The sequence below is a fragment of the Neofelis nebulosa genome, chromosome 4 (genome assembly GCF_028018385.1).
Source record: "Neofelis nebulosa isolate mNeoNeb1 chromosome 4, mNeoNeb1.pri, whole genome shotgun sequence".
NCBI lineage: Eukaryota > Metazoa > Chordata > Mammalia > Carnivora > Felidae > Neofelis > Neofelis nebulosa.
The window spans coordinates 154065454-154090955 of record NC_080785.1 but is presented as its reverse complement, the minus strand read 5'-3'; the positions used below and the strand labels follow the sequence as shown (position 1 = coordinate 154090955).

General features: G+C 51.0%; 1 protein-coding gene across 1 annotated transcript in view; it reads right to left on the bottom strand.

Moving 5' to 3' along the window:
* LTF (lactotransferrin) overlaps positions 1-25203 on the bottom strand; it is a 30793-nt gene extending 5590 nt beyond the window's left edge. The window contains exons 1-13 of the mRNA XM_058727204.1: positions 25063-25203; positions 19053-19216; positions 17569-17677; positions 17076-17258; positions 16594-16741; positions 15635-15690; positions 12521-12699; positions 11952-12126; positions 11004-11158; positions 9401-9491; positions 8299-8346; positions 7029-7184; positions 5202-5343 (exon numbers count right to left, since the gene is read on the bottom strand). Coding sequence (XP_058583187.1) covers positions 5202-5343; positions 7029-7184; positions 8299-8346; positions 9401-9491; positions 11004-11158; positions 11952-12126; positions 12521-12699; positions 15635-15690; positions 16594-16741; positions 17076-17258; positions 17569-17677; positions 19053-19216; positions 25063-25105 — 1649 coding nt within the window. The 5' untranslated portion in view covers positions 25106-25203. The remainder of the gene's footprint in view (positions 1-5201; positions 5344-7028; positions 7185-8298; positions 8347-9400; positions 9492-11003; positions 11159-11951; positions 12127-12520; positions 12700-15634; positions 15691-16593; positions 16742-17075; positions 17259-17568; positions 17678-19052; positions 19217-25062) is intronic.
* Positions 25204-25502: the final 299 nt, after the last annotated feature.

The following is a 25502-nucleotide window of genomic DNA, read 5'->3' as shown; positions in this document are numbered from 1 at the left end:
CAGCTTCTGTGTCTCCCTCTCTCTGCCCCTCCCCCGTTCATGCTCTGTCTCTCCCTGTCTCAAAAATAAATAAACGTTAAAAAAAAAAATTAAAAAATAAATAAATAAATAAAATGGTAGCTTGAACACACATGTGAACCTTCCCTGCTTCTAAGATCCCAATAAAATACCATTAGTGAGATTTTTTTTTTTTACAGTAGTGAGATTTTTTTTTTTTGTAAGCCATAAACCATGAGCAAGAGGAGGGCAGGAGGGAGAGAAGATAATATGACCATGTTTGGAAGGTGGAGAGCAAATCGATGAGCAGTGATTTCCCCAGCAGAGCAGAGAACAGCGGTACCATAAGCCGGAAGTGTAGGAAGCCCAGAAGAAAACGATGTGCACGGCAGAACTCCAGAAAGACTCATCAGTTAGAAGGACCAGGCACCCCTGAGAGTGGCTGACACAGGAGGACTGGGCAGGTACCCTCTTATCCCATGCACCCAGGAGAGCACTCCCCCTCCCCCCACCCAGCAGAAGATTGAAGGTTTGTTCACAGGAACTTGAACCTGAACAACACTACGGACAGACAGCCAAGCACCGCAGAGGCCAGAGGCCCAACACTAAAATCAGAAAGGGGATTGAAAGGGGTGCCTGGGTGGCTTCTCGGTTAAGCATCCGACTTCAGCTCAGGTCATGATCTCACTGCCTGTGGGTTCGAGCCCCGCATTGGGCTCTGTGCTGACAGCTCGGAGCCTGGAGCCTGCTTCGAATTCTGTGTCTCCCTCTCTCTCTGCCCCTCCCTGCTCACACTCTGTCTCTCGCTCTCAAAAAATAAATAAAACATTTAAAAAAAAAAAAAAAGAAAAGAAAGGGGATTGAAAATCTCTATTCTGGAAGATTAAATCATAGCCCCTTTCCCCTACTCAGCCTCCCGAGAAGCATACAGGGTGATTCGTTCTCTGGAGAAGCTGATCAACCCAAGAAAAATGCCTATCGATTCTGATATTTGATGCCCCACAGTGAAATGACACAAACCAACTGCACCACAGGTGAGGCCCCTACTTGCCAAGATGTGGTAACTGATGCAGAACTGTGACAGCGCCATTATTTCCTTCTTAAATAGGGACAAAGGGCCAGAAACCGCTGGATAGTTGAAGAAATACCAGAAAAAATAAATGGAGACCAAAGAAATACTCAGAAAATACAGAGACAATATGGGAGAGAGAATAACACTTTTTTTTAAAAAACGACAATGAATGTCTTTAAAGGGATGAGAGAAGGGGCAGCATTCATGAAACAAGAATGCAAAGTCTAAAAAAGGAGCAGTCGGAACAAAGAGTTCTTAGAAAGTAAAAAAAGAAAAAATCATCATCATAAAAACTCTTAAAAACGATAGAACAATTAGAAGGTTAAGCTGAGCAAATATCCCAGAAACTGGAAGATAAAGAAAAGCAATTATGAAAAAATAAAGAAGAAGAAAATGAGATGCTAACCCAGGAGTCTGTAACTTACGAATCAAAGTTTACAGAGAAACCAGAGAAAACAGCATAGGAATCATCAAAAAATAATGAAGTAAAATTTCCCAGAACGGAACACCTTGAGCTTCCAGATGAAATGCGCCCACCAATGGCCCAATCCCAAAGGATGAAAAGGAGACCCACGTACAGAAATATTAGTGTGAAGTTTCAGAATACTGGAGATTAAAAGAAATCATGTTTTTAAAAACTCAGAAACTTTGTAAGAAACTCGTTCTCGAAACATGTTACATTGGATAAAACCCCAGATGAATTTTTCCTAAACGTATTTTTCATTACTGCTAAATCTCTGTAAATTTAGAGAGAAATACACATATAAGAGAGATGTGTTAGGTGTCTGATTTCTTCACTCTTCACAAAATATCCTCTGCATAGACTTGTGTGTCCAGGATGCTTTCTAAGCCTTCTAAAGCTTATTCTCTCAGGAAATTATACATAAAGTATTCCAAATTCAAAAATAGAGTTTTCTCAAGATGAAAGTGTCATATACAAAGAATCAGAAGTCCAAACTGGTATCCGATTTCTCAACAGAAACTCTAGACTTAGAAGACAATGGATCAACGCATTTAATTTTTTGAGCTTGCTGTATATTCTTTCTGCTAAATTCTGGATAAGTTTTTCACAAATCTTCATTCTTTTACTGTGTCTATGCTGTTAATCTGGTCAATTGCATGGCTAATTTTAGCTGCTGTGTTTTTTCCCTTTCCAGAAGTTCTGTTTATTCTTCTATTAAAAGAAATACTACCTTGTTTTTTCTGCTGGATTTTGCTTCTGGTAGCTTGGTAGCCTGGTGTGTTGGTTAATATTATTATAATTATTTTTTATTGTGTACTGCTCATCATTATTGAGACAGGATTTCTGAGCAGTCTTTGGAGGCCCACCATGAAAGTGCTGTCTTCCAGGCATGTTTCTAGAGGGACCACTAGTCTGGGATCTTTTCTTTTTTAATGTGAATTTGCTTATTTTTATTTTTTGAAAGAGAGAGAGACAGAGAGAGAGACAGAGCACGAGCGGTGGAGGGGCAGAAAGAGAGGGGGACACAGAATCCGAAGCAGGCCCCTGGCTCTGAGCTGTTGGCACAAAGCCCGACACGGGGCTCAAACTTGCAAACCGCAAGATCGTGACCTGAGCCAAAAGTTGGACACTTAACCGACTGAGCCACCAGGTGCCCTGGGATCATTTTTAAAGATATTTGTGAGTCGAGAATTTCTGGACCATCCTAGGGGATACAAGTTTGAGCTACAAATCCATGCAGAAGCTGGCTCATGGTTTCAGGTTCTCAGGGGGGTGGTATGCATTCTCCCTCCCTGTTCTCCTCGGCATCCAGCAACTGGATGCCCTGTAGGAGTGGAAGTTACTTCTGGTTCATTCCTACCTTAAAGGTGTAGGTAACCTCCAGGTTCATGTCTGTCATGAAGATAAATGTCCTGAGGAAAAAGTGGGCACTTAGCTCTCTCTGAATTCCTAGTCTCCCTTAGATTTTAGTCTAATAATCCTTTACTACTTTGTCAGTTATTCAATACTCTTAAGAACACGCGTGTGAAGGTACAGCTGGGTGGCTCAGTCAGTTAAGTGTCCAACTTCAGCTCAGGTCATGATCTCACCGTTTGTGGGTTCAAACCTCATGTCAGGCTCTATGCTGACTGCTCAGAGCCCGGAGCCTGCTTCGGATTCTGTGTGTGTGTGTGTGTGTGTGTGTGTGTGTGTGTGTCTCTCTCTCTCTGCCCCTCCCCTGCTGGTGCTCTGTCTCTCTCTCTCAAAAATAAATAAAAATATTTCTTAAAAATGTTTTTTAAAAAAGAACGTGTGTGTGTGTGTGTGTGTGTGCGCGCGCGCGTGCACATGTGCACTAATCCAGCATTTTTGCTTGTTTTTAGTGAGAGAATCAGTCAAAACAGCTAACACTGCCATTTCCCAGACATGGAAATCCTGTCAAAATCCTTAGGGAGAATGTTTTTCAACCTCCACTTAGTTATCCAGCCAAACTAGAAATCATTTCAAAGATAGAAGAAAGACGTTTCCAGACATGTAATACTCAAAACACAGCAAATCCAAGCCACCCCTTCTCAAAAAGATGTGTTCTGTGCCAACAAAACCAAGAAAGTGAAAGATACGGGATCCGGGAAGTGGGCAATTTAACACGAAGTACAACAAAAGGAAATCCCAGAAGGACCATCAAGGGGGATCCCAGGACCACAGACATCCAGGGGGCCTAGAGAAAACCAGTCCAGACTGGGCAGGAGCAATATTCCCCATCACCTGATGAACCCCGGCCAGCACTCACTCTGGGTATGTATTGTTAGGAGGTTTACGCTCCTGGCTAGGGGTTTTGAGATGAATTAGTGATTTTTCTTTTTAAGCACAGAAAATTAAGCAAATAAAAAATGAGACACCAGTTAACTCTAGAGTAAACAGGAACTTTGTACAATAAGGGAAGTACAACCTTATTATACCACATATTTAATAGGAGAATAATATTTACATATCCATGGTCATGTAAGCACTGAACGTGACATAAATTTGTGGGAGGCTAAAAGCAGGTGAAGTTTGTGGTTGTGAGCGGAACAGGCACAGGAGAGGCTAGAACCTCTTCTTCCAGAATAGAAAGTCCGCGGAAAATAGCTGATGGTTGAAAATTAAGAACCAGCAGTATAAGGACCTTGGTTAGAAATACAGTGGTAACAGGACTTCTGGTCCCAGCTCTCAGTGTGAACAAAAGACAAACCATTCCCTTCCAGTATAAACAGGAATACCAAGGTGTAAGTGTTTCCAGTGAAATAATACCTTCCCACAGGTTTAAGAGAGAAAACCACGTGATTCCTTTGGGTTTTTATCAGAAACGTGTCTACTCAATGTTTCTGAGCGGAATCACACCACAACTCTTCCATTTGCAAACCCTTAAAGATATTCTTGTCCGTCTGCAAAATACTTTTATGGGCCACTGAGACGAGAGTAAAAGCTACTTCTGTATCCTCCCATCACTGGAGAAAAGGCTACTGAATTTTATTTTATTTACTTATTTATTTTAATGTTTTATTTATTTTTGAGACAGAGAGAGACAGAGCATGAATGGGGGAGGGGCAGAGAGAGAGGGAGACACAGAATCGGAAGCAGGCTCCAGACTCTGGGCCATCAGCCCAGAGCCCGACGCGGGGCTCGAACTCACGGACCGCGAGATCGTGACCTGAGCTGAAGTCGGACGCTTAACCGACTGAGCCACCCAGGCGCCCCTGGCTACTGAATTTTATATACTGAAAAGCTCAGGGACACCTGGCTGGCTCAGTCTGTTAAGTGGCCGACTCTTGGTGTTGGCCTAGAAGGTGGCGGCTACAGGAGAGAGAAGTCTTCCCCCTAAAATTGAATTATAGACGGGACTTAAGGGGCCACGTACTCTCCCCATTTGATTCTGAGGATGAGGACCCTGAGGCCCACTGAGGCCGACGTCGGCCCCAGGCCACAGGAAGACGCCCGGCTGAGCTGAGGTCAGACAGCACCCTGTCAGCCTCCACTGTCTGCAGTGGCTTATGTAGGGGAGGAACAGTCCTTCAGTGGACCTCCAGGCTACTCCCTGCCTCTGCCGTGACAGGCCATATCTGACCCCTTAGAAATGCACTGCCAAGATGCCAGAGGATGACGGACGAAGGACAAGTCCCTGTCCTGGGGAGGCTCGGCCGCGGCACTCACCTGAAAGCCCCAGTGTAGCCAAAGTATCTCTCACTGCTGTTGGGCACACACTTGTTCTCACCCCTTTCGTCGCCAATGCACAGCGCACAGAGATTGGAGTTCGGGTCGGACCCAGGGGCACAGCTCTCACTAAAGAATTCATCTGCGGGGAAGGAACACCGGGAGTCAGCTCTTCCTGCCCGTGTCGACGTAAGAGGCCTTCGCCCAGCAGGCGATGCCACTGGGTCTGGGTTCATTACACGGCCCAGGACAGACAGAACACGCTCACCGTCGCGAACGGCAACACGGACCCACCCACCGAGGGCCCACCAGAAATCGGAGAAGCTTCTCCCTGTAGGCACCGACGGGAAACCTGACCGAGGCCAGAGAAAAGAGTCTGTCACTGGACAGAGGGTCCCACGATGACAGCCTCGAGCTGGGGACTCAGCTGATGAACTTGGTGGCACCCTGCAGGACCTGATTTTCCTTTGCCTCCGAAATAGAAAGCCAGCTTTTGACCCGAGCTCCTGGTCCCTTAGAATAAAGACTGGCCTCCCCCGCCACCCCGTGCCCAGTAGAGCCATGTGGCTAGGGACGTGCCAGTGAGCACCAAGCAGGAGCGCTGTGTGCCAGCGTCCTGGAAACACCCTTAAAAGACAGTTGGCACCTGCCTTTTGCCTCTTCTTCTCCCTCCCCTCCTTCATGCTGCACATGGAAAGCAGAAGCGGGAACTAGACCTCCACGGGCCATGAGGTGACCTTGAGCATGGAAGCCACCTTGTCAGAGCCCGCGTTGCTGACACTGTGCTGCTGTCCCAGTAGCTGTGGACAGTCCACCTCTGGATCGCACTTGCACGAGAGGGAAATAAGCCTCTGCCGGTCAGGGTTTTCTCTCCCAGCAGCTTAAACGTAATCTGCACTAGCCCATCGTGTGATTTAACCCGCGTTAGGGAGCCAACATGGATTAATGTGGGTTGAGGAGAGAGAACACGATGCGGACAAGAAAGCCCCGCCTCGATGAGCAGCTAAAGCCCGTTTTGAGACGTGTGCAGCCCCCGCCCCCGGAAGAGCCACCCCGCGTGCCAAACTCCGGAGGAGGCTGGGGAGCACCCCGCTAAGGTCCTGGCGGCTTCCCCCCAGCTCGGAGGAGGCCGCGGGGCTTGTGCAGAGCAACCACAGCGAGTGCTCGCAGTGAGGAGCAGAGCCACGTGGAAAGCTGCCTGAACCAGGGTCCCTAACCCATCCAAAATGCAGGGGGGCCCCACTCGAGGAGACCCCTGCACGAGAGGTGAGCCCCGGCGGGAACATGTCACATACTTCCACGTCACCAGGCCCACAGCAGGTAGGGCACGGGGTGTGAGCCTGGGGTACGGCCAGGACAGAAGGCCCCGGAAGCAGGTGAGCCAGAACCCTGGAGGTCTAATTTGGTTTCCTTGCCATGTGGAGGAAGAAGTCAGCTTCATGAGGCAGGCAGGTGCCTTTCCCCAAGTTAGGAAGCCGGCGCCTAAGAGAAATTCGGATCCAGAGCTCCAAGAGATTAAAAATAATAATAATAATAATAATAATAACATCCGTACTTCTCAGAACCTGCCTCCGTTCTTAGGGTGCAGAGAAACAGACTGATACTCCAGAATTTTTATCTTGGGCTGGGGTGGCTGGGGCATGGGACGTGTTGGGTAGAGACCCACTCAGAGACCCTCCTCAGCCACACAGAGAACACGCTTACCCCAAAAGGGGCCCGCGGGCCGCAGTCGGCCTGCACATCCCCGCCCCTGCCCTTCCCTGAGGTTCCACAGCTCGATGTGCCTACCGCCCAGGGTGGCCCACCCACGACCCCCTCAGGCCTCACCAAATTTGCAGGAGCCTGTCTGGTTGAACAGCAGGCCCATGGGGATGTTCCAGCCGGCAGTCCTGTCCACGGCGGTGTGGCAAGACTTCCTGCCTCTCAGAGAATTCCAGGTGATATCCACATCTGATTTCCTGACAACTGCCACGGCCAGGTACCCTTGAGCAACAGAAGAGCAGGACTTAACCTCCAGGGTGCCTGGCATGGGACTCTAGTGCATCCGTCTGCAACCCAAGCCAAAATAAGTCAAGAAGCATCGCCAGGCGATGATGCCCCCAAGTATCCGGCCACTGCCTGAAGCTTCGGCTGCTGTTCTTTGGGAAGGTGAGAACGGTCTAGGCTATGAAACGAAATAATAAGAAAAGCTGATCCTTCATGTTCATTTATTTTTGAGAGAGAAAGAGACAAAGCATGAACAGGGGAGGGGTAGAGAGGGAGACACAGAATCCGAAGCGGGCTCCAGGCTCTGAGCCGTCAGCACAGAGCCCAAGGCAGGGCTCGAACCCACAAACTTGGGAGATCGTGACCTCAGCCAAAGTCGGACACTTAACCGACTGACCCACCCAGGCGCCCCAGGAAAAGCGGATCCTTTAAGTGATTGCTAGGGACTGTCCTTGGCCAGGCACACATTGTGAGCTACTAAATTAGACGTGAGCCACTAAGGCAAAAAAAAAAAAAAAACCACTGAACAAGCGTGACCCCAATAGTGCATAAATCACCAGCTGCAACAGACACTGGGCCACAGCCACGATGGCCACCAGACTAAGTGCTGTGTAGGTGCAGGGAGTGTGTCTGCAAGGGCCCCCCCATGCTGAGTCCAATCCAGCCCTGCACCGTGAGAGGGTCCACATGGTGGCAATCCCTCTCCTGACGGTGCGTCACTGACGGATTCCAGCCGTGGACAAGTGCAGAGCTCCTCTGGCGCTGAGCAAGCCCAGGCTCCAGCGGGAGGGTGGGGGTAACGCTCAGAGCACGGGATCTAGCCCGGGAGACCCGGTTCAAGGCCAGGATCTGCCGCAGTACCGTCCATGGCTGTGAGAACAGTGAAGAACTCTGACAGTTCTCTGCCAAGTGTGAAGGTCAATACAACATTAATTACAATTACTCGTCTATGAATTATTTGCCTCTTCAAAAGAGCTTACGGCTTCTGTGGCTGTATCTCTTTCTGTGAGGTTTTTTTTTTTTTTTTCTTTTAAGTTCCCGGCCGCCTCCTCCTCCTCCTCCAGCAATGAGAACTTACCCATGACCCTGAAATTAGCAGATTCCAACTCACCTTCCACTCGTCTATCCTCACAACTTTCATTATTAGGGATCTGTGATTCTGAAAGGAGCAAAAACAAGCAAAATGTCATTAAACACTCAGCTTTACTGAGAAGCCACAAACTGTTAAATCTCAGCGATGCGGGATCAAATCCGAAGAGACCGTCCAGCAATCCCATGCAGCAGAAAGGCATAGATGCTTGTGTTCAGCAGAAGACACAGACGCAGATGCCACCAACTGGAAATGACCCAAACAACAGCCACCAACTGGAAATGACCCGAACGCCTCTCCCCCATAGATGGACGAATAACTACCAGGGTCACACCACAGAATACCATACAGCAGCGAGATTCAATACTCTTTGGATGAATCTCACGGACGTAACACTGAGCAACAGACGTACAAAGCATGTGTCTTGCACGGAAGGTTTAAAAACAGGCAGATACTGGGGCGCCTGGGCGGCTCAGTCGGTTAAGCGTCCGACTTCGGCTCAGGTCATGATCTCGCAGCTCGTGAGTTCAAGCCCCGCGACGGGCTCTGTGCTGACAGCCCAGACCCTGGAACCTGCTTCGGATTCTGTGTCTCCTTCTCTCTCTGCCCCTCCCCTGCTCACGCTCTGTCTCCATCTCTCTCTCAAAAAATGAATAAAAATTAAAAAAAAAATTTTTTTAAACAGGCAGAATTGATCTGTGCCGTTTGAAGTCAGGGGTTACTGCCCTCGCTGGAGTAAGGCGGCTGGTGGCAGGAGGGCGCCGGGGGCCATCTGGAACTTGCCGTGATCGGGGCACTAGGGCATGGGGACCCACCAGTTTGTGACACGTCACTGAGTTGCACTTACGGGCACTTTTCTGTATGTATATCGTACTTGACTAAAATCCCGTTTTACATGAAGAAGAGGAAACCAATCTGTGCTTTGTCACTTCTCAACACACAGGCCGTGTGGGTAAAGGCCCCTTTCATCCGTTCTTGCCCCCCACCCTCCCCGATTCTCCTGTTGGAACGCATCCGTCCATCTCAGCATCTGCCCCTGGACCCACCAAGTGGGGTTACTGCTCCCATGGGCCAGACGGAAGAAACCAGAGAGGACACCCCCGCCCCCCCAACACCGACTTACTTTGGTTCTCGGCCAGGACAGGCACCAAACCACACTTGCCCGCGACATAGATCAGTCCTCCATCCAGGCTCAGGGCGTCGGCTTCTCCTTTCTGTAAAACCAAAGCAAATCGTCGGCACCATACAGAGAGGAGCTTTCCCGTCTCGGCTATTTCTAGGCTGTCTGAGAGATGGCTTTAGGTCAGAGAATGTCAGGTGCTCTGACGAGGTAGCAGAAAGAGACAGGGCCTGTTTGAACTGAGCACCCAAGGAAACACTTGGCACACTCTCGATTATCAGCCCCTCACACCTTTCGTGCGGTCGCTCCCAATGGACAGACCAGGCACACGTTGCATTGACCCTCTGTCCCCCAAACGCTCTTGGGACGCCCTCCTGGACCAGCCTCACTCAGTGAGGAGACGGATCGAACAAGCCGCCTTGTCTGGTCTCAGCCCCTTGGCGTTACGCTCAAGTTCGACACAGAAGTTGTTCAACAAATAAGCAGAAACGACTGAGCTGCTTCGCCAGGGGAATGAATGCACCCGCACCCCAACATTCGAGTATGGATTCATCAAGACTGCAAACTCGCTCTTCGGCTCAGTAATAATTTTCTTACAACTCTATTTAAAAAAAAAAAAAAAAAAAGCTGGAGGGGCGCCTGGGTGGTTCAGTCAGTTAAGCGTCCGACTTCACCTCAGGTCACGATCCCACATGAGTTTGTGAGTTCGAGCCCCACATCGGGCTCTGTGCTGCCAGCTCAGGGCCTGCTTTGGATTCTATGTCTCCCTCTTTCTCTGCGCCTTCCCCACTCTCTCTCTCTCTCAAAAATAAATAAGCGTTAAAAATTTTAAAAAAGAAACTGGAGGGGCACCTGGGTGGCTCAGCCGGTGAAGCCTCTGACTCTTGATCTGGGCTCAAGTCATGATTTCACCAGTTTGAGCGTTCGAGCCCCACATCAGGCTCTGTGCTGACAGTGTGGAGCCTGCTTGGGATTCTCTCTCCCTCTTTCTCTGCCCCTCCCCCACTTGCACACACACACACACACACTCTCTCTCTCTCTCTCTCTCTCTCAAAATAAATAAACTTTAAAAATTTTTTTAAAAACTGGAGATATGAAGATATGGATGAAAATTTCTATTCAGGGATGCAGCACGGGGGGGGGGGGGCGGGGGGGGTCTAATGGTAATAACAAAATAACGGGCCAAAGCGGAATAGGTTCGTGGCTGAACAGCCACAGCCACGGGAAAGACATCCTCAAATCATTTTTCAGTGTTTTCAGGGAATAGATATTCACGTGGGGGAATGGCCACGATGTACCGTTAAGTGGCAAGGACTCAAAACCAACCGAACTGGCACGATCCAGGACGGTTGGGGGCACGCGCACACGTGTCCTGAGAAGTCCGGGGCTAGGAAATTATCAGGACTTTAGCCGTGGTGTATGTCTGCTGTTTGTTTTTCTACGAGCTACCTTTCTATGTCCTCCCAGCGCCCTGCAACAATCACGACTGTTCCTCGAAGCAGGAGAGTGGAAAGGCCACAAACATTCTGGGCCTGTGCCCCGCCTGCACGGTGTCTCCCGGTCCCGATCGCCCCCCCCCCACCCCCGGCGGAGCCCGCGCCCCTACCAGGACCAGGGCGATGCAGTCCTCGCCGGTGGGCGCCGAGACACAGGTCACTTTCCCGAGGCTCGCGCGACTCCACTGCTGGCACTTGCGCTCCTCCGCTCCGCCCACCGCGCACCAAGCGACGCGCGCGCGCCTCTCCGCCACTTCGGCAGCCGCTGCGCACAGGGACACACAGGGACACAGCGGTCGGTCGTGGGGCCCAGAGCCTGGCGGGGACACCCAGGCGCCGCCCACCGCCCGGAAGCCGTGCGCTCGCTGCCCCCTGCCGCTCTCCGGGGCCCAACCCCTTCGCCAGGCGCGCGTAACCCCGGGCCTCCTATTTCGGTTCCTTTGGAGGCTTCCCTGGCTTCTAACCCACCCTTCAAGCCTTAGTGCGGTGACTTGCCTAGTATCGGGGTCCCACGGGATTAAAGCTCCGGGACACAGACAGCGGCAGCCCCAAGAGATGGCCTAGGGGACTGACCTCCCCTCAGGCACCACCATTAACTGCAGTGCAGTGTCCTGGCTCAGGCTGACTCCATCTCAGCCCCCCAGGAGAGGAGGAGCCATGGCTGAGCTGGCCCCCTGTGGTATCCCGGCCAAGTCCAGGGCCCCAGTCCAGAACTGCGTTCACCAGGCCTCCAGATTCATCCCAGGAGGGGCCCTGGCTCTCTCGGTTCATGTGCGTAGTTCTTACTTCATAAAGAGGTAAGTTGATTGTCCAGGCCGGGGAGCCGGGGACATACAACCGCATTAACTGGGTGTCTGTCACATTAGTCTGGAGACTCTCCCGCATGTTAAAATGCCCTGCCTTGCTTCACAGCACACTGGCATCTGCCTCGAATGGACAAGGGCCACTCCAGAGCAGAGCTCTGCTGCCGGAGAAGGGAGAGTACTTTCTGGAAGGCCTGCCCCTTGGCTTAGCACCCCCACCAGCCTGCCCGCAGGGCCTGCCCGGGCCTCACTCACTTTCCCTCAGGCCCTGGATGGCAGTGAGGTAGTTGAAGCCAAGGTACAGCCCAGAATCGACCTTCGAGGGGACCCTCAAAAACCCAAGGGCAGAGTCTTTGAACAGCAGATCCTTCTCATTGTTAGGGGAGCCAAAGAGCTGGAACGCAGGTGACTTGTCTTTTCCAAACTTTTCCTGATTAAGGAAAAATGGAATTACAGCGTCAGTGGGAAATAGACAGGAAAGAAAAGCACAATGTTGAACCACAGCTCCCGGAGCTTGGGGATGATTCTGAGCGTTGGGGACCTTGGTTCACTTCCTCGTGTGGAGGGACTGGCCCCGTGGCTCATTCAGCTGTGGCTTCAAAAGTCGCTAGGGCCCAGGCACCTTAGAGTCCTGGGAATACTGCCTCGTCCAGAGCCCATTGAATCTGTTAGCCTTTGTGCAGAGAGGCCGCAGAAAGACTTGTAAAGCAGCAGGACATTCGGGAAGGAAGGAAGCTCCCCACGGCAAATCAAGGCAGGCGGGGAGGACCTTAGGAGCGGGGGGGGGGGGGGGGGGGGGAGGGGGGGGGGGAGGAGGTGGACACCTGCGCCTTGTTGAGAAGCTTCCAGATCAAGTCCTCCTTGCCGTCCACACTTCGGGCCACGACAGCGTGAGAAGGGATCCGGGCCAGGTGACACTCCTTGAACGCGTCCACTGGCTTCCGAGTGTTGTTTAAGCAGAGCAGCTCGTACTTGTCCTGGTCGGCCTTGTCTGGCAGGGTCTCTGGAGGAAAGGTGGAGGTGGAGGGGAGCCCGGATGAGCCCACTGTAGGCATTAACCGTGAGCTGGAGCTCCCCTTCTCCCACATCGTGAGCTAGAGGAGACATCATAGGTATTCTACAAAACTGGCGGGGGGGGGGGGGGGGGTGGGGGTTGTCAGAAAGGCAGTGGATTGCTCCGGAACACTCAAAAAAAGTAAAGATAGTAACCAGAAAGCCCTGGGGGCTAGCCCAGTGTTCCTCTGGATCATACAGGCTGCTCTGGGATTGTTGCACCTTCTGCCTGGCCAGCCAAGGAGGCTGAACCAGAACCCATCTGTTTCCATGGCAACCCCTCCTAGAAAAGGGTCCCAGGGTAGAGGCAATCCCAGCCCATGAGCCAGGGGGCGTTGCCTTACCCACCTCTCTAGAAAGACTAAAAAGTTACAAACATTTTTAAGGCAGGATGTACAGTTGAATCACTTCCCAACATGAGGTGTTACCAAAAGAAGGGGAAAGTCTGTTTTTATGAGTGAGTTCAGCCCAATTTGGAACTGCCAATGTATCCCATATATGAGCATGTATAGTGACAATATGTAAAGTGACAGGAACCTGCCCAAGTCCTTTTAGGAGATTAGTACAACCTTGAGCTCAAAATCAGAGAGAGCAGTACAGGAGAGAAGAATTACAGGCCTATTTTCCTTATGAGCATACGTGCAAAAATCTCAGATATATATTAGCTAACTCAACCTAACAGAGTATTTTAAAAACTAATAGATCAGGGTTAAGGTTTATCAGCTTATTTCATTAACAAAGAACGGTCAATCATCTAAAAAGCCAGAGTATTCCACGTCATTAATAAGCACCATGAGATAATCTTAACAGATGCAGAAAAAGCAGGTGTGTGTTCAACATCTAGTTGTGGTTGGGTTTTTTGTTTGTTTGTTTCAGGAAACTAGTAATATGGAGAATTCGGTAAAGTTCTTGAACTTGAGAAATGCCTTTCATCAAAATGGCTGCAGCAAAATCATACTAGCAGGAGAAAATGCAAGCATTCGCTTCAAAATCAGGAACAAAGCAAAAATGTCAGCTGTCATATTGCCAACACAGTGCCGGACGCAACTGACAAAAGAAACGAGATGGAACCACCGGAAGGAAGAAGGCCAACTCTATTTAAAGATGATGCGATCCATGGGGGTGCCTGGGTGGCTCCGTCTGTCGAGCGTCTGACTCTTGACTTCCGCTCAGGTCATGATCTCAATGGTTGTGAGACTGAGCTCCCTGCTGGGTGTGGAGGCTGCTTGGGATTCTCTCTCTCACCCCCCCCCCCCCCGTGCCCTTCCCCCCAACCCCCCGCCTCAAAAACCAAAAATAAAAAAATAAAGATGATGTGGTCATCTACATAGAAAAGCCAACAAAACCAAGGAAGAAGGAATAAAACCAATAACGGTATCCAGCAGGGTAGAACTTCCAAAGCCAAGTATTATCCTCATTAGCAACAACCAAGCAGAAGCTAACCTAGAATATCAGACTGTAATGGCAACCCAAACCATGAAAGAGCTAGTAACTAACCTCGCACAATAAGACCAACAAAGAGAAACTTTGTAAGTTCTGTTAAAGGACATAGAAGAGGTGTGATCAAAGGAGGAAAACTCATCGTGATCAGGGATTGGACAACTTAACATTAAATATAGTTCCCCATGGACCAATTTAAACTCAAAACAATTCTAATTAAAATTAAAGGATGACGTTTTTAGAAATCCAGCAAAAGAATTCTACACTTTTAGTTCAACGAGATTTGAAAACGAACAGCCAAGTGTAGGGTGAGATCTCTCTCCACCAACCCACGTTGGGCTCTGCACTCCCACTGCAGAGCCTGCTTGGGATTCTCTCCCTCTCTTTCTGCCCCTCCCCTGCTCGCTCTCTCTCTGTCTCTTTCAATTTTAGTATATGTGCTGCCGAAGCGAGCACTCTCTCTGTCTCTTTCAAAATAAATAAACTAAAGAAAGAATGCCTCTCCTTGAATCAACATCATGAAGAAACAGGCATTAAACTCAATAGGAAAATAGTCAAGATTAGAAAATGACTAGCAAATATATTGAGATGATCAATGTAAGCCTATCTCTGGAGGTCTCGGGTCAGTGGGGTGGGTCTGTCTCTGGTGGTCCTGGTAAGCATGTGTTCAGCCCGTGCACACCCAGCAGGGTGCATCAGCATGTGCTATTTCAGGAATCTTCTCCTGCACAACAGTAAGAGGACACACAGGAGAACGTGAGTCATGGAGCTGTTTGTGGTAGAGGGAAGGGCAAGGTGACCTAGGGTGACAGATAAGTAGAACCCGATGAGCATTCCTCAGCTGTCAGAAACACTGAACTAGACATACAACGCAGATAAATCTCCAAAACAAGATGCTGAATGGAAAATCCTGGCAGCAGCATGGCTTCTAATGCCGAAACTTTTGTGGTCTCAGAACCCAAAAACCTGTGTTGGGGACAGAGGTGGGGGTGTCTCTGAGGAAAAGAAAGGCAGTGGGTATTGGGGGATTTAGAGAAAACTGATGGCTTAAAATGGGAAATAAGGGGGGGGCGCCTGGGTGGCTCAGTCGGTTAAGCGTCCGACTTCGGCTCAGGTCATGATCTCGCGGTCCGTGAGTTCAAGCCCCGCATCGGGCTCTGTGCTGACAGCTCAGAGCCTGGGGCCTGTTTCAGATTCTGTGTCTCCCTCTCTCTCTGCCCCTCCCCCGCTCGTGCTCTGTCTCTCTCTCTCAAAAACAAATAGACAGTAAAACATTTTTTTAAAGAAAAGTAAAACAGGAAATAATATCAAACAAGAGGCCTGCCCCGTAGAGAACCTTGATAATAGCGTGCCAAGAAGTGAAGAGTCCAATTTGCTCAGTGCTCAGAATTATGGGAAAATAAAAGAAAAGGAGGCTGTACCCTAGCTCTCCTCCCACTTCTTACCAAACACTGTAGTGTGCCTGACAAAAGCCACATCTCCACCTCCTTCATGCACACACCTGTGAAATGAGAAAGTCGCAGAAGGGTCAGCACAGAGCCGGCTGTCCCCAGCTTCTTCCTCAGGCCTCCCAGGGGAGCAGGGCCCCGGGCTCCCCTCCTCTGAGGCTTTGGAGCGCACCTGTCTGGGAAGGCGGCCACCTCCAGATAGATTGTGAGGAAGGACGGCTTAGGCGTTGGCCAGAGCCCCCCACGTCCTGCGTTAGGGCCTGAAAGGGCAAAACGGGTCTTTCTATATAAAAGGATATGAAGCCTCTATATGCCTGAGTATGTGGTCCTTTCTCCCAGGACCGAGTGGGCAAATGTGCTGCGGCCAAGCGGGGAGGCCTCCGTCTGCAAAAATGCCTGAGCTCAGGAGGCAGATGTGGGGAGAGAAGCAGCATCCGCCTCAGCACGGGGCATGGGGGGGCAGGGGGTGCAGGGGGCAGTCGGGCAGAGCTCGCTGTCTCCCGGCTGGAGGAGAAGCCCGCACGGGACAGACCACATCAGCCTGGACACTCCAGCTGTCCTTCCGGGAGCGAGGGACTGGTTATCTCATGACAAGACCCCTTCAGTCCCTCTGTGGCTAGGGAGAGGGCGGAAGTCAGCAAGGAAACACAGGACATCCCAGCGCAAACAAAGCCACAGCCTCGTCTATGGGGACAAGGAATGACCCCTGTTGGGGTGACGGCTCACGAGGCTGGGGTAGAGGTAAGGGGCCCGTAGAGGGGGGGTCTGGGGGGGAGGGGGCTGGAGGGGCACGTGCACTGGGCAAAGCCAGTGCCCTCTTTGGACTCAGGAGAACGACACCTGCTCTGCGGTCCCTGCTGGCAGGCTGAGCTGTGACTGGGGCCAGAGAAAAGGACTCCCGGCCTGAGGACACAGGGTGCTCAGGCCACTGGGGAGAAGAGGGCCTTCTCACTCACTTGAAGGCACCGGCGTAGCCAAAGTATGGTTCCTGGGAGGAGCAGGCACATTTGTTCTCCCCTGTCCCCGCACACAGGCTACACAGGTTGGGGTACTCTTTCCCATCCGCGCAGGGCACACAGCTGGCAGAGAAGAAGTTGGCCGCAGCTGTTGAACACAGAGAAATAGGCCACAGATGTGTGAGCCAGCAGCTCGTCACATCTCCCAGGGACGGGCACGAACTGGGGAGAGGCGGGAGGGGAGGGGGGTGGAGACAGAGCCCCTTCCTCCACCCCTGCGGGACAGCCTCTTACGTGAGGCTGGGCTCTCAGAGCCGCACCTTGGCCGACAGCAGACTCTGCTGCCGCCTCCCAAAGGGCCGCTGGTGCGGTGGGCCCACTGGGGTTCATCCCACGTTTACAAAGTGGCCTGCGCGTGCAACCAGCGTGGAGACCCCCCTCCCCCCGCCCAGAGACTGCCCACAGTCCTCCAGTCATCTTACCCTTCTCAAGGGGCTCGGGCGGCCCTGCCCAGTTTAAGAATGGACGAAGCAACCCCATAGGGATGTTCCATCCGGCGGACCTGCCAAGGCCTGTGTGGCAGGACTTCCTGCCTTGTAGCTGGTTCAGCTGGAAGTTGGTTCCCTTCTTTGCTATGGCCACAGCATAATAGTGGGTTTGTGGCTCTGCAAAGGGACAGAGAGAACTGAAAGCTCTTAGCCCAGACTGGAGGGAGAAAAACAGCCCAACGTGACCTTGCCCTGGTGGAAAAGGAAGCCATATGCTAGCTTTTCCTGGGACCTGCTCTGTTTCCCCAGGGAGCACACACGTGTCCTCCCCCAGCGGGTCAGCATCGGGCCCAAAGAGCCCAGGGACTCAGTTCCCTGCAAGTGGGATGCCGTCTGTGAGCCCACCTCTAGATCTCATCCACCCTGCACAGAGCCCGGGGTCAAGGCCAGGGTCACCCCAGCTTCCGGGTCTCCAGGGAGAACTCACCCGCTTGGGTCCCATAGACCTCAGCCGCTACAGGTCGCAGTTTATTGGGGTCCAGGCCTGCCTCGTACACCAGACCACCATCAAGGGTCACAGCATCTGCCTTGTTCGCCTGAAAGCAAAGAGGCCAGGCCAGCTTCAGGAGAGAGCCCAGGCAACCCAGGCAACTGGATTTCAGGAGGTCAGAAAGATCTAGAAGGATCTTCAAAAGGGTCTCCTTTGGGGCATACTCACTCATGTTCACTTGGTGGCACGAGTCAAAGTTCCCTCTTTTGAGGGCAATAGCTTTAACTACGGACGTTGGCATATTGTCTCTTTCTTATAAGCGTCCCCGCCTGTATCGTCTCATCGTTCCTGCCCTTCACAGTCATTTATACTTACAGTTGTTTATTCTAGGGGCACCGGGGTGGCCCAGTCGGTTGAGTGTCCAACTCCTGATTTTGGCTCGGGTCATGATCAGAGTCATGGGATCGAGCCCCATATCAGGCTCCAAGCTGAACGTGGAGACTGCTTGGGATTCTCTCTCTCTCTCCTCTCCGCCCCTCTCTGGTACAGATAATATGTTGTGGACTGCTTTCTTCTTCTAAAATGGCATGCATTTTCATACTTCTGCAGGGCCTTTATTGACTTCATAATATTTTATCATAATGTGGTTGTTCCATAGTTTGTCAAATAACCCCTCAGATGTTCAGCACTTTCTTTTTGCTATGAAATCTCTGCTCTCATGGGTAGCTTTGTCCTCGTAGAATTTTTTCCTTCCGATGGCCTGTCACCTTGGGATGGGCAACTAAGCGTGGACTCGCTCAGACAGTGACCTTGTTTATCTTCGTGGCCCTGGCTGTTCTTGTTATTCCACTTTCCAGAAGATTTGTAATGCCAATTTGGAAGGCCACCAACCAAGAAGATCAGTTTCACTATAAAATCACCAGCAAGGTAGGCTTTTGTTTTATTTATAAAATCACCAGCAAGGTAGGATTCATTTTATTGCCATTACTTTAGAAAATGCAAGTTCTGGGGAGCCTGGGTGGCTGAGTCCGTTAAGCGTTCAACTCAGTTTCGGCTCAGGTCATGATTTCACAATTCAGGTGTTTGAGTCCCATGTTGGGCTCTGCAGCTGGCAGCATGGAGCCTGCTTGGGATTCTCTCTCTCTCTCTCTCTCTCTCTCTCTCTCTCTCTCTCTCTCCCCCTCTGCCCCTTCCCTGCTTGTGTTCCTCCCTGCCTCTGTCTCTCAAAATAAATAAATAAACAATAAAAAAAAGAAAAAAAAATTGTGTTGCAACCACAGTTTCTCCACACGTGGTGTTTCCGCTTTAGAATGTTAGTATCTGCTTTCCAAATAGTCTTGTGTCCTATGAGGAAGGAGCACTCCCAACCCATCGGTGCCCAGGAAGAAAAGCAGAAGAAGGGGGAAATACATTTTTTACTTTATTCCCTTCCCTTCCCATCCATTCAATTTGGTTCCAACCAACACATGGTACTGACTTACCTTGATGGCCTGGATACATTCTTGGCGAGAGTTTCTCCTTGTGCAGAAGACATTGGGGCCACCCACTTCTCTCATATTCTGTTGGAATTTGGTGCATTTTGCTTCCTCTGCTTGTGATATGGTGCACCACCGAACACTTCTCCTAAAGGTGCCCAGACACAGTCCTGGGAGAAAGAAACCCAGGAGTAAGGGCTCAACCACTGCCCATGGGAGAGGCCACCTCGCCCCCTGCCAGACTTATCCAGACTCTTTCATCTCTCTGCTCCTCCTCCTTCTGCCCCATTCGGCCACTAGGTCAGGCCAGTCTCCTCAAGTGGAAGTGTCTTGACTGTCTAACAAGCGTTCTCTGCCGGCCAGAGGGCTCTGATTCTCCGCAAATTCAAGGAGACAGTCAGAGACTCTGGGTTATCTTCCCTCCTGTAACTGACACATTTCCTACCTCTAAGAACTGGTGATGCTCATTTGCCTCAGTTGGTGGAGCTTTGTCCCGCTTGAAGCTGGGAGGTAGGCAGGAAAGGGATTCTTGCTCCTGTTTTGTTAATGTGGAATCTGGCTTTTGAGGAGGCTGAGGGACTGACGGCTCAACAGTGGCAAAATCTAGCCAAGAATCCAGGTGTCTCTAGACGGTTGTAACTGCAAGAACCGCCCCCCGCTGATGCCGAGGCAACTTAACCGCACCAGACTCCTTGTCAGTAGCTACACTGAGTCGTGTACCAAATGGGTCAATGTGCCCGAGTTACCACCATTCGCCTCTGTATCAGAAAGACTGGCTCTCCTACCTTGCTGATCGGGTCAATGCAATTAGGAAGGAGGCTGGACCAGATTTGCTCACAGCTCTTAACCAACACATGGTTGCCTGATAAATGGCATCTATGAAAAACTTACAGTTTTTCACCATTAAATTAAAATGGTGAAAGACTGAAGGCTTGCCCCCGGAAGATCAAGTCTCCACTCTCAGGTTTCCTGTGCAACAAAATACTGGAGATTCTAGCCACAATAATAAGAAAATGCAATAGAAGTCATCCAGACCAGAAAGGAAGGAGTAAAACTGTCTTTATTTGCAGATGACACGATCCTCTAGAAAATCCTAAGGAGTGCACAGAATGCTATTAGAACGAATACACAAATATAACAAGGTCACAGGATTCAAGGTCAATATACAAAGAGCAATTATATTTTTGCAGATAAGCCCTGGATGCTCCAAAAATAAAATTAAGAAAATAATTCTATTCGCAAAAACAACAAAAAGAGTTAAATACTTAGGGAAATATTTAACCAAAAAATACAAAACTTACGCTGAAAATTAAAACTTTGCTGAGAGAAATTAAAGATCTAAATAAATGGAGAAACGTTTATGTGCACGCTTTATGAATTCAATATTGTTAGGATGGTAATTCTCCTTAAACTGAGATAGAGAATCAACACAAACCCTATCACAATTCCAGCAGGCTGGGAGGAGGGGGAGGTTTGCAGAAGTTGACAAGCAGATTCTATAATTTATATAAGATAAATAAATTGATGCAAACCAGCCAAAATAATTCTGTATAATTTATATTTACAATTTATTTTTGTATAATTTATATATAATGGTGAAACAATTTTGAAAAAGAACAAACCTCGAGAAATTTTACTTCCTAATTTCAAAACATACTATAAAGCCAAAGTTATCAAAAGGGTGTGATATTAGCATAAAGACAGACATATAGATCAATGAAATAGAATGCTTATATGTACATTCAATTGATTTTAGACAAAGGCACTAAGGCAATTCATTGGCAGAAGGGCAGTCTGTTAACAAAGGGTCCTAGCATAACATATATCCACATACAAAAACGATTAACTTAGAGCCCTACCTCACACCATACACAGAAAGTGGATCATAGAATTTAGTATAAGAGATAAAACAATTAAACTTTTAGAAGGAAACACAGGGAAAAACTTTGCAAGCTTGGGATAGGCAAAGTTTAATCAGCCATGGCACCAACAGCACAGTCCATAAATGAAAAAACTTGATAAAGTGACCTCTCAAAATCCAAAACTTCTGTGTTTCAAAAGTCAGTTAAGAAAATACAAACACAGAGGTGCCTGGGGGGGGGGGGGGGGGCGGGGGGGGGGGGCTCAGTCAGTTGAAGCCACTTTGGGAAACAAATTGGCAGCTTCTCAAAATGTTAAACATTTTGACCCAGGAATTCCACTTCTAGATATGTACCCAAAAGAAATAAAAGCATATGTCTGCATAAAGACTCCTGTATGAATATTCACAGCGGCATTATTCAGGAAAGCCAAAAAGTGGAGACAGCCTGAAAGTCCAGCCACGGGTGAATGGCTAGACAAAATGTGGTGCATGCACACAACAGAGTATGATTTGGCAGTAAAAAGGAAAGAACCAGCAGTATGCACTACAACATGAATGAGCCTCATTCACGCTAAATGGAAGAAACCAGACACACGACACCACCTGCTGTATGACTCCGTTTGTATGTGAAAGGTCCTAAAAGGCAAATTGATGAAACAGAACGTAACTAGCAATTGGCCGGCTGCTGGGGCGGGAACGGAGAGTAACTCTAAATGGACATGAAGAATCTTATCAGCGGGGCGGAAATGTACTAAAAAGATTTTACAGTGATGGTTGTGCCTCTTGGTAAAATTCCTAAAAAGCATTGAATTGTAGGGGCGCCTGGGTGGCTCAGTCGGTTAAGCGGCCGACTTCGGCTCAGGTCACAATCTCGCGGTCCGTGAGTTCGAGCCCCGCGTCGGGCTCTGGGCTGACGGCTCAGAGCCTGGAGCCTGCTTCAGATTCTGTGTCTCCCTCTCGTTCTGACCCTCCCCCATTCATGCTCTGTCTCTCTCTGTCTCAAAAATAAATAAAAACATTTAAAAAAAATTAAAAAAAAAAAAAGCATTGAATTGTACACTCGAAGTAGGTGAATCTTATGATATGTAAAATATAGCTCGATAAAGCTATCTCTCTCTCTCTCTCTCACACACACACACGTGCACACACGTGATTGCAAAAGCCCCTTTCCCACTTGGATACGCTTTAGAGTGGAACATGCAGCCCTCTGCTACCTCCTGGTCATGAACCATCCCCTGCGCAGTCAGACCCGCCAAGGTATTTGAGGCTCCCTGGGAGGGTGAGGGGAGGAGGGCAGCGGCTCCCAGGCTGAGTCAGCGGGGGCTCAGGGGCATATGCTGCCACACTCCTTCCCCACTGACCGTCATCCCAGGAAATCCCAAAGGATGTCATCGATCCCGAGGCCCTCAGGGAACTGTCCTGCCATACAAATATTAACCTGGTCCTATCCGGCCACTCGTGACCCAGTAACATTTACTGGAAGTCTGTATACACAGCACTGTGTCTCATGTAAGCAGACGGGACGAGATCTCCCCTCCCATCTGGAGAGGAAAAAAAAGTCAAAAAAGAGGAAGCTAAGGATAAGCTAAGGATGCTCGCCCTGTTCTTGCCACAAGGCTAGCCAGTCTATTTAGGCTGGCTAGGTTAGAAGCGGGCTGCAGCGGAGATGGGGCGAGTAAAGGATTTGGGGCCAGAGCGTGGAAAGCCCTCCAAGCTGGTCAGGGGAGGTCTGGTTCCAGAGGGAGTAGAGCTCGCTCATGAAGAGAGTAGAGATAAGGGCTCTGCCTAGAATGGGGGAGGGAGTGAACTGAAAGCCGGGAACCAAGCAGAAAAGCACTGGGAATGGAGAAGGGGCAGGAATAGGGAGCTGGTGTCAGAAATTAGCTTGGTGACAGATGGGATCTGGGGGTGAAGAGGGAGAGCCAAACAGAAGGGCATGCTTCAAGGTGAGGGGAGGGCACGAACAGCAGCAGGAATGGGGAACCCACGGGTAGAGCTCATTTCTCCCTTGGCTGAACTAGGAGACTAAAGGACCACCGAGGGGTTTTCCAAGATCCACAGTCCCAGCCCCCCAAACCCCAGGGGCACCAAGTGCACCACAAGCTCATCCCCCCTCCAAGAGCTCTCACCAGCCGGCTGTGAAGCCACACATCCCCCCCCCCAAGATGATATGTTCCCCAAAGCAGGTGTAGGGCTGGCCCCTCCTGTATCCCCAACCTAGCATCTGAACTATCTGCCCCTCAGACGCTGCCCCCATGAGCCTGGATGGAAACTTCTTGAAAGTAGGCATCCTGTGATTGCTTCCATGCAGACATGCGGTGTTCTGACCTCAAAGGGCAGGGGCTGGGATGGAGTTACCCTTCTCGGCCCAGCCAGCCTCTGCCAGCCAGCACAGCCATGGGGGCAGGGCAGGAATCCCCCAGGGCAGGTGCCACTCCTTCCGCAGGGGACGACAGGGTTTCAGTGACACTTTAGGATGCTAGCCACCATTCTATTGACTGTAGGACTTAAACTGCAGATTCAGCAGGGGGGAGGGGGTGAAGGGAGGGGGCGAGGCAACCAAAGATTCAAGTGAAAGTGGAACCCAAGGGTGCAACTCTGAGCCAGGATCTGTGGCTGCGACCTGTGACCACATCCAGGAAAGCAAGGTTTCCTGCTTCTCGATCTCTCCCAAGCAGCCCCAACCCTGTGCTGTGCTACCCAGCAAGCCCCAGGTCAGGGGGCAGAAGGGAAGTTGGTCTTGGCAGACCCGATCCTGCCTCAGAGAAGACAGCGATGACAATACCATAGGAAGGAACTTGGAGAAGGGGACCAGAGGTGGGGACAGGGATGGCTTCACAGTCCCTAGGTTTGGGGGCATAAGGTCACTGTGCGCCCTATTAGTCTTTTCCACCCAGGGAGCGCCCAGCTCAGAGGAGGCTGACCTGGGCTGGCAGGGGCCTGGGAATTGGGAGACACCTGTCCTTCTCCCCCGACCCCCCACTTACTTCCCAGGCACTCATGCCCCTCACAGCTCCGCCCCTCCACTGCCGGAAGCCCCGCCCTCACACATTTACATCACTAATATCTACAACTGGTGAGTGCCCTCTGTACACCCCCAGAAATTGTTTCAAATAATTCTCGTCTGGGCACATTGAAAACCAGAAATCAGGGCGAGGGGGTGCCCCTGGGTGGCTCAGTCAGTTAAGCATCAGACTCTTGAGTTCGGCTCAGGTGATGATCTCACGTTTTGTGAGTTCGAGCCCTCCATTGGGACCCGTGCTGGCAGTGCGGAGCCTCCTTGGGATTCTCTCTCTCTCTCTCTCTCTCTCTCTCTCTCTCTCTCTTTCTGCCTCTCTCTCTTCTCTGCCCCTCCCCCGCTCGTGCGCGCACTCTTTCTCTTTCAAAATAAATAAACTTTAAAAATAGAACAGAAATCAATCATCTTTCTCGTAGACCCTCTGACAGTGGGGTCCGGTGGCCGTGGGGTGGGTGGGGGTGGGGGGCTCTCTGTGCCACCAGCGCTGCCCTTCCGGGGTGGGAAACGTGCGCACCTTGGCCCACCGTTGAGCAGTGGGCAGCCGGCCTCCACCTCACAACTGTGTGGGCAGGTGGCTGGAGTCGTTTTTTAACTGAAGAAATTGGGGCTCTGTCTTGCCCATGTCACACAGCCCTGCCGGCGCTGGCTTCTGACTCCCGTCTCCTGTGTGTCTTGGGCAAGTCGCTCATGCTCTCTGGGTCTCATTTTCCTCCCATGCAAAAAGCCTGCAACAGTCCTATGGCTACCAGAGGTCCCGCTGGGACGCGATGGGACAGGGTCCCAGAAGGCTCTTTGGGACGGACGCTTTGCGCAGCTCTGGGAACTCCCGGATCCGCCTGGAGGAGCTCGGCTCTGGCTCCTCCCCAGGCAGGTGGGCTGGGCCCGGCCCCAAGACCCCCCCGCACCCCTGCACCCCCGCAGCCTCCCACGCTGCAGGCTCTGGGAGCCCACCCGGCGGGGCGCAGGGACAGAGGGGCACCGATCCCGCGGGGCGCAGGGACACAGGAGCCCATCTCGTGCGACGCGGACACACGGGCGCCCACCCCGCAGGGCGCCGGGACACGCGCGCCCATCTCGCGGGTTATGGCGACCGCGGCGCCCAGCCGGCGGGCGCACCCCCAAGTCCCTGCACTCACCAAGGGCCCCAAGGAACAGCAGGGCAGGAAAGACTAGCTTCATTCTGGGTTCCGGAGGCGACCGGCGAACGAAGGCTCTGCCACCTGAGCAGTCTCTGCACCCCTTTATCCAGGGCTAGGTGACCTCACGGGGTGTGGCCCGCCCTGTGGCCCAATCGGCACCCCTGCCCTCCCCCGCTCAACCCCCAACTGGTTCCTCAAGACCAAGAGGCGGGGGGAGTGGTGAGGGGGAACAGTGGTGGGTGGGGAGAAGGACCAGTGCCAAGCCGCTCAAAAAACCCAGCCCACCGCCCCTGTGCCGCTGGTCCCGCCTGCTTATTGGGGTGGTCTTTCCCTCTGTCAGTCTGCAAGCCCTGGGGAGTCGCGGCCCCTGAGTCTGGTCCTTCCTCTGGTCTCAGCGCCTCCTAGAAGGTTGGACACAGAGCCGGGATCCTAAGGGG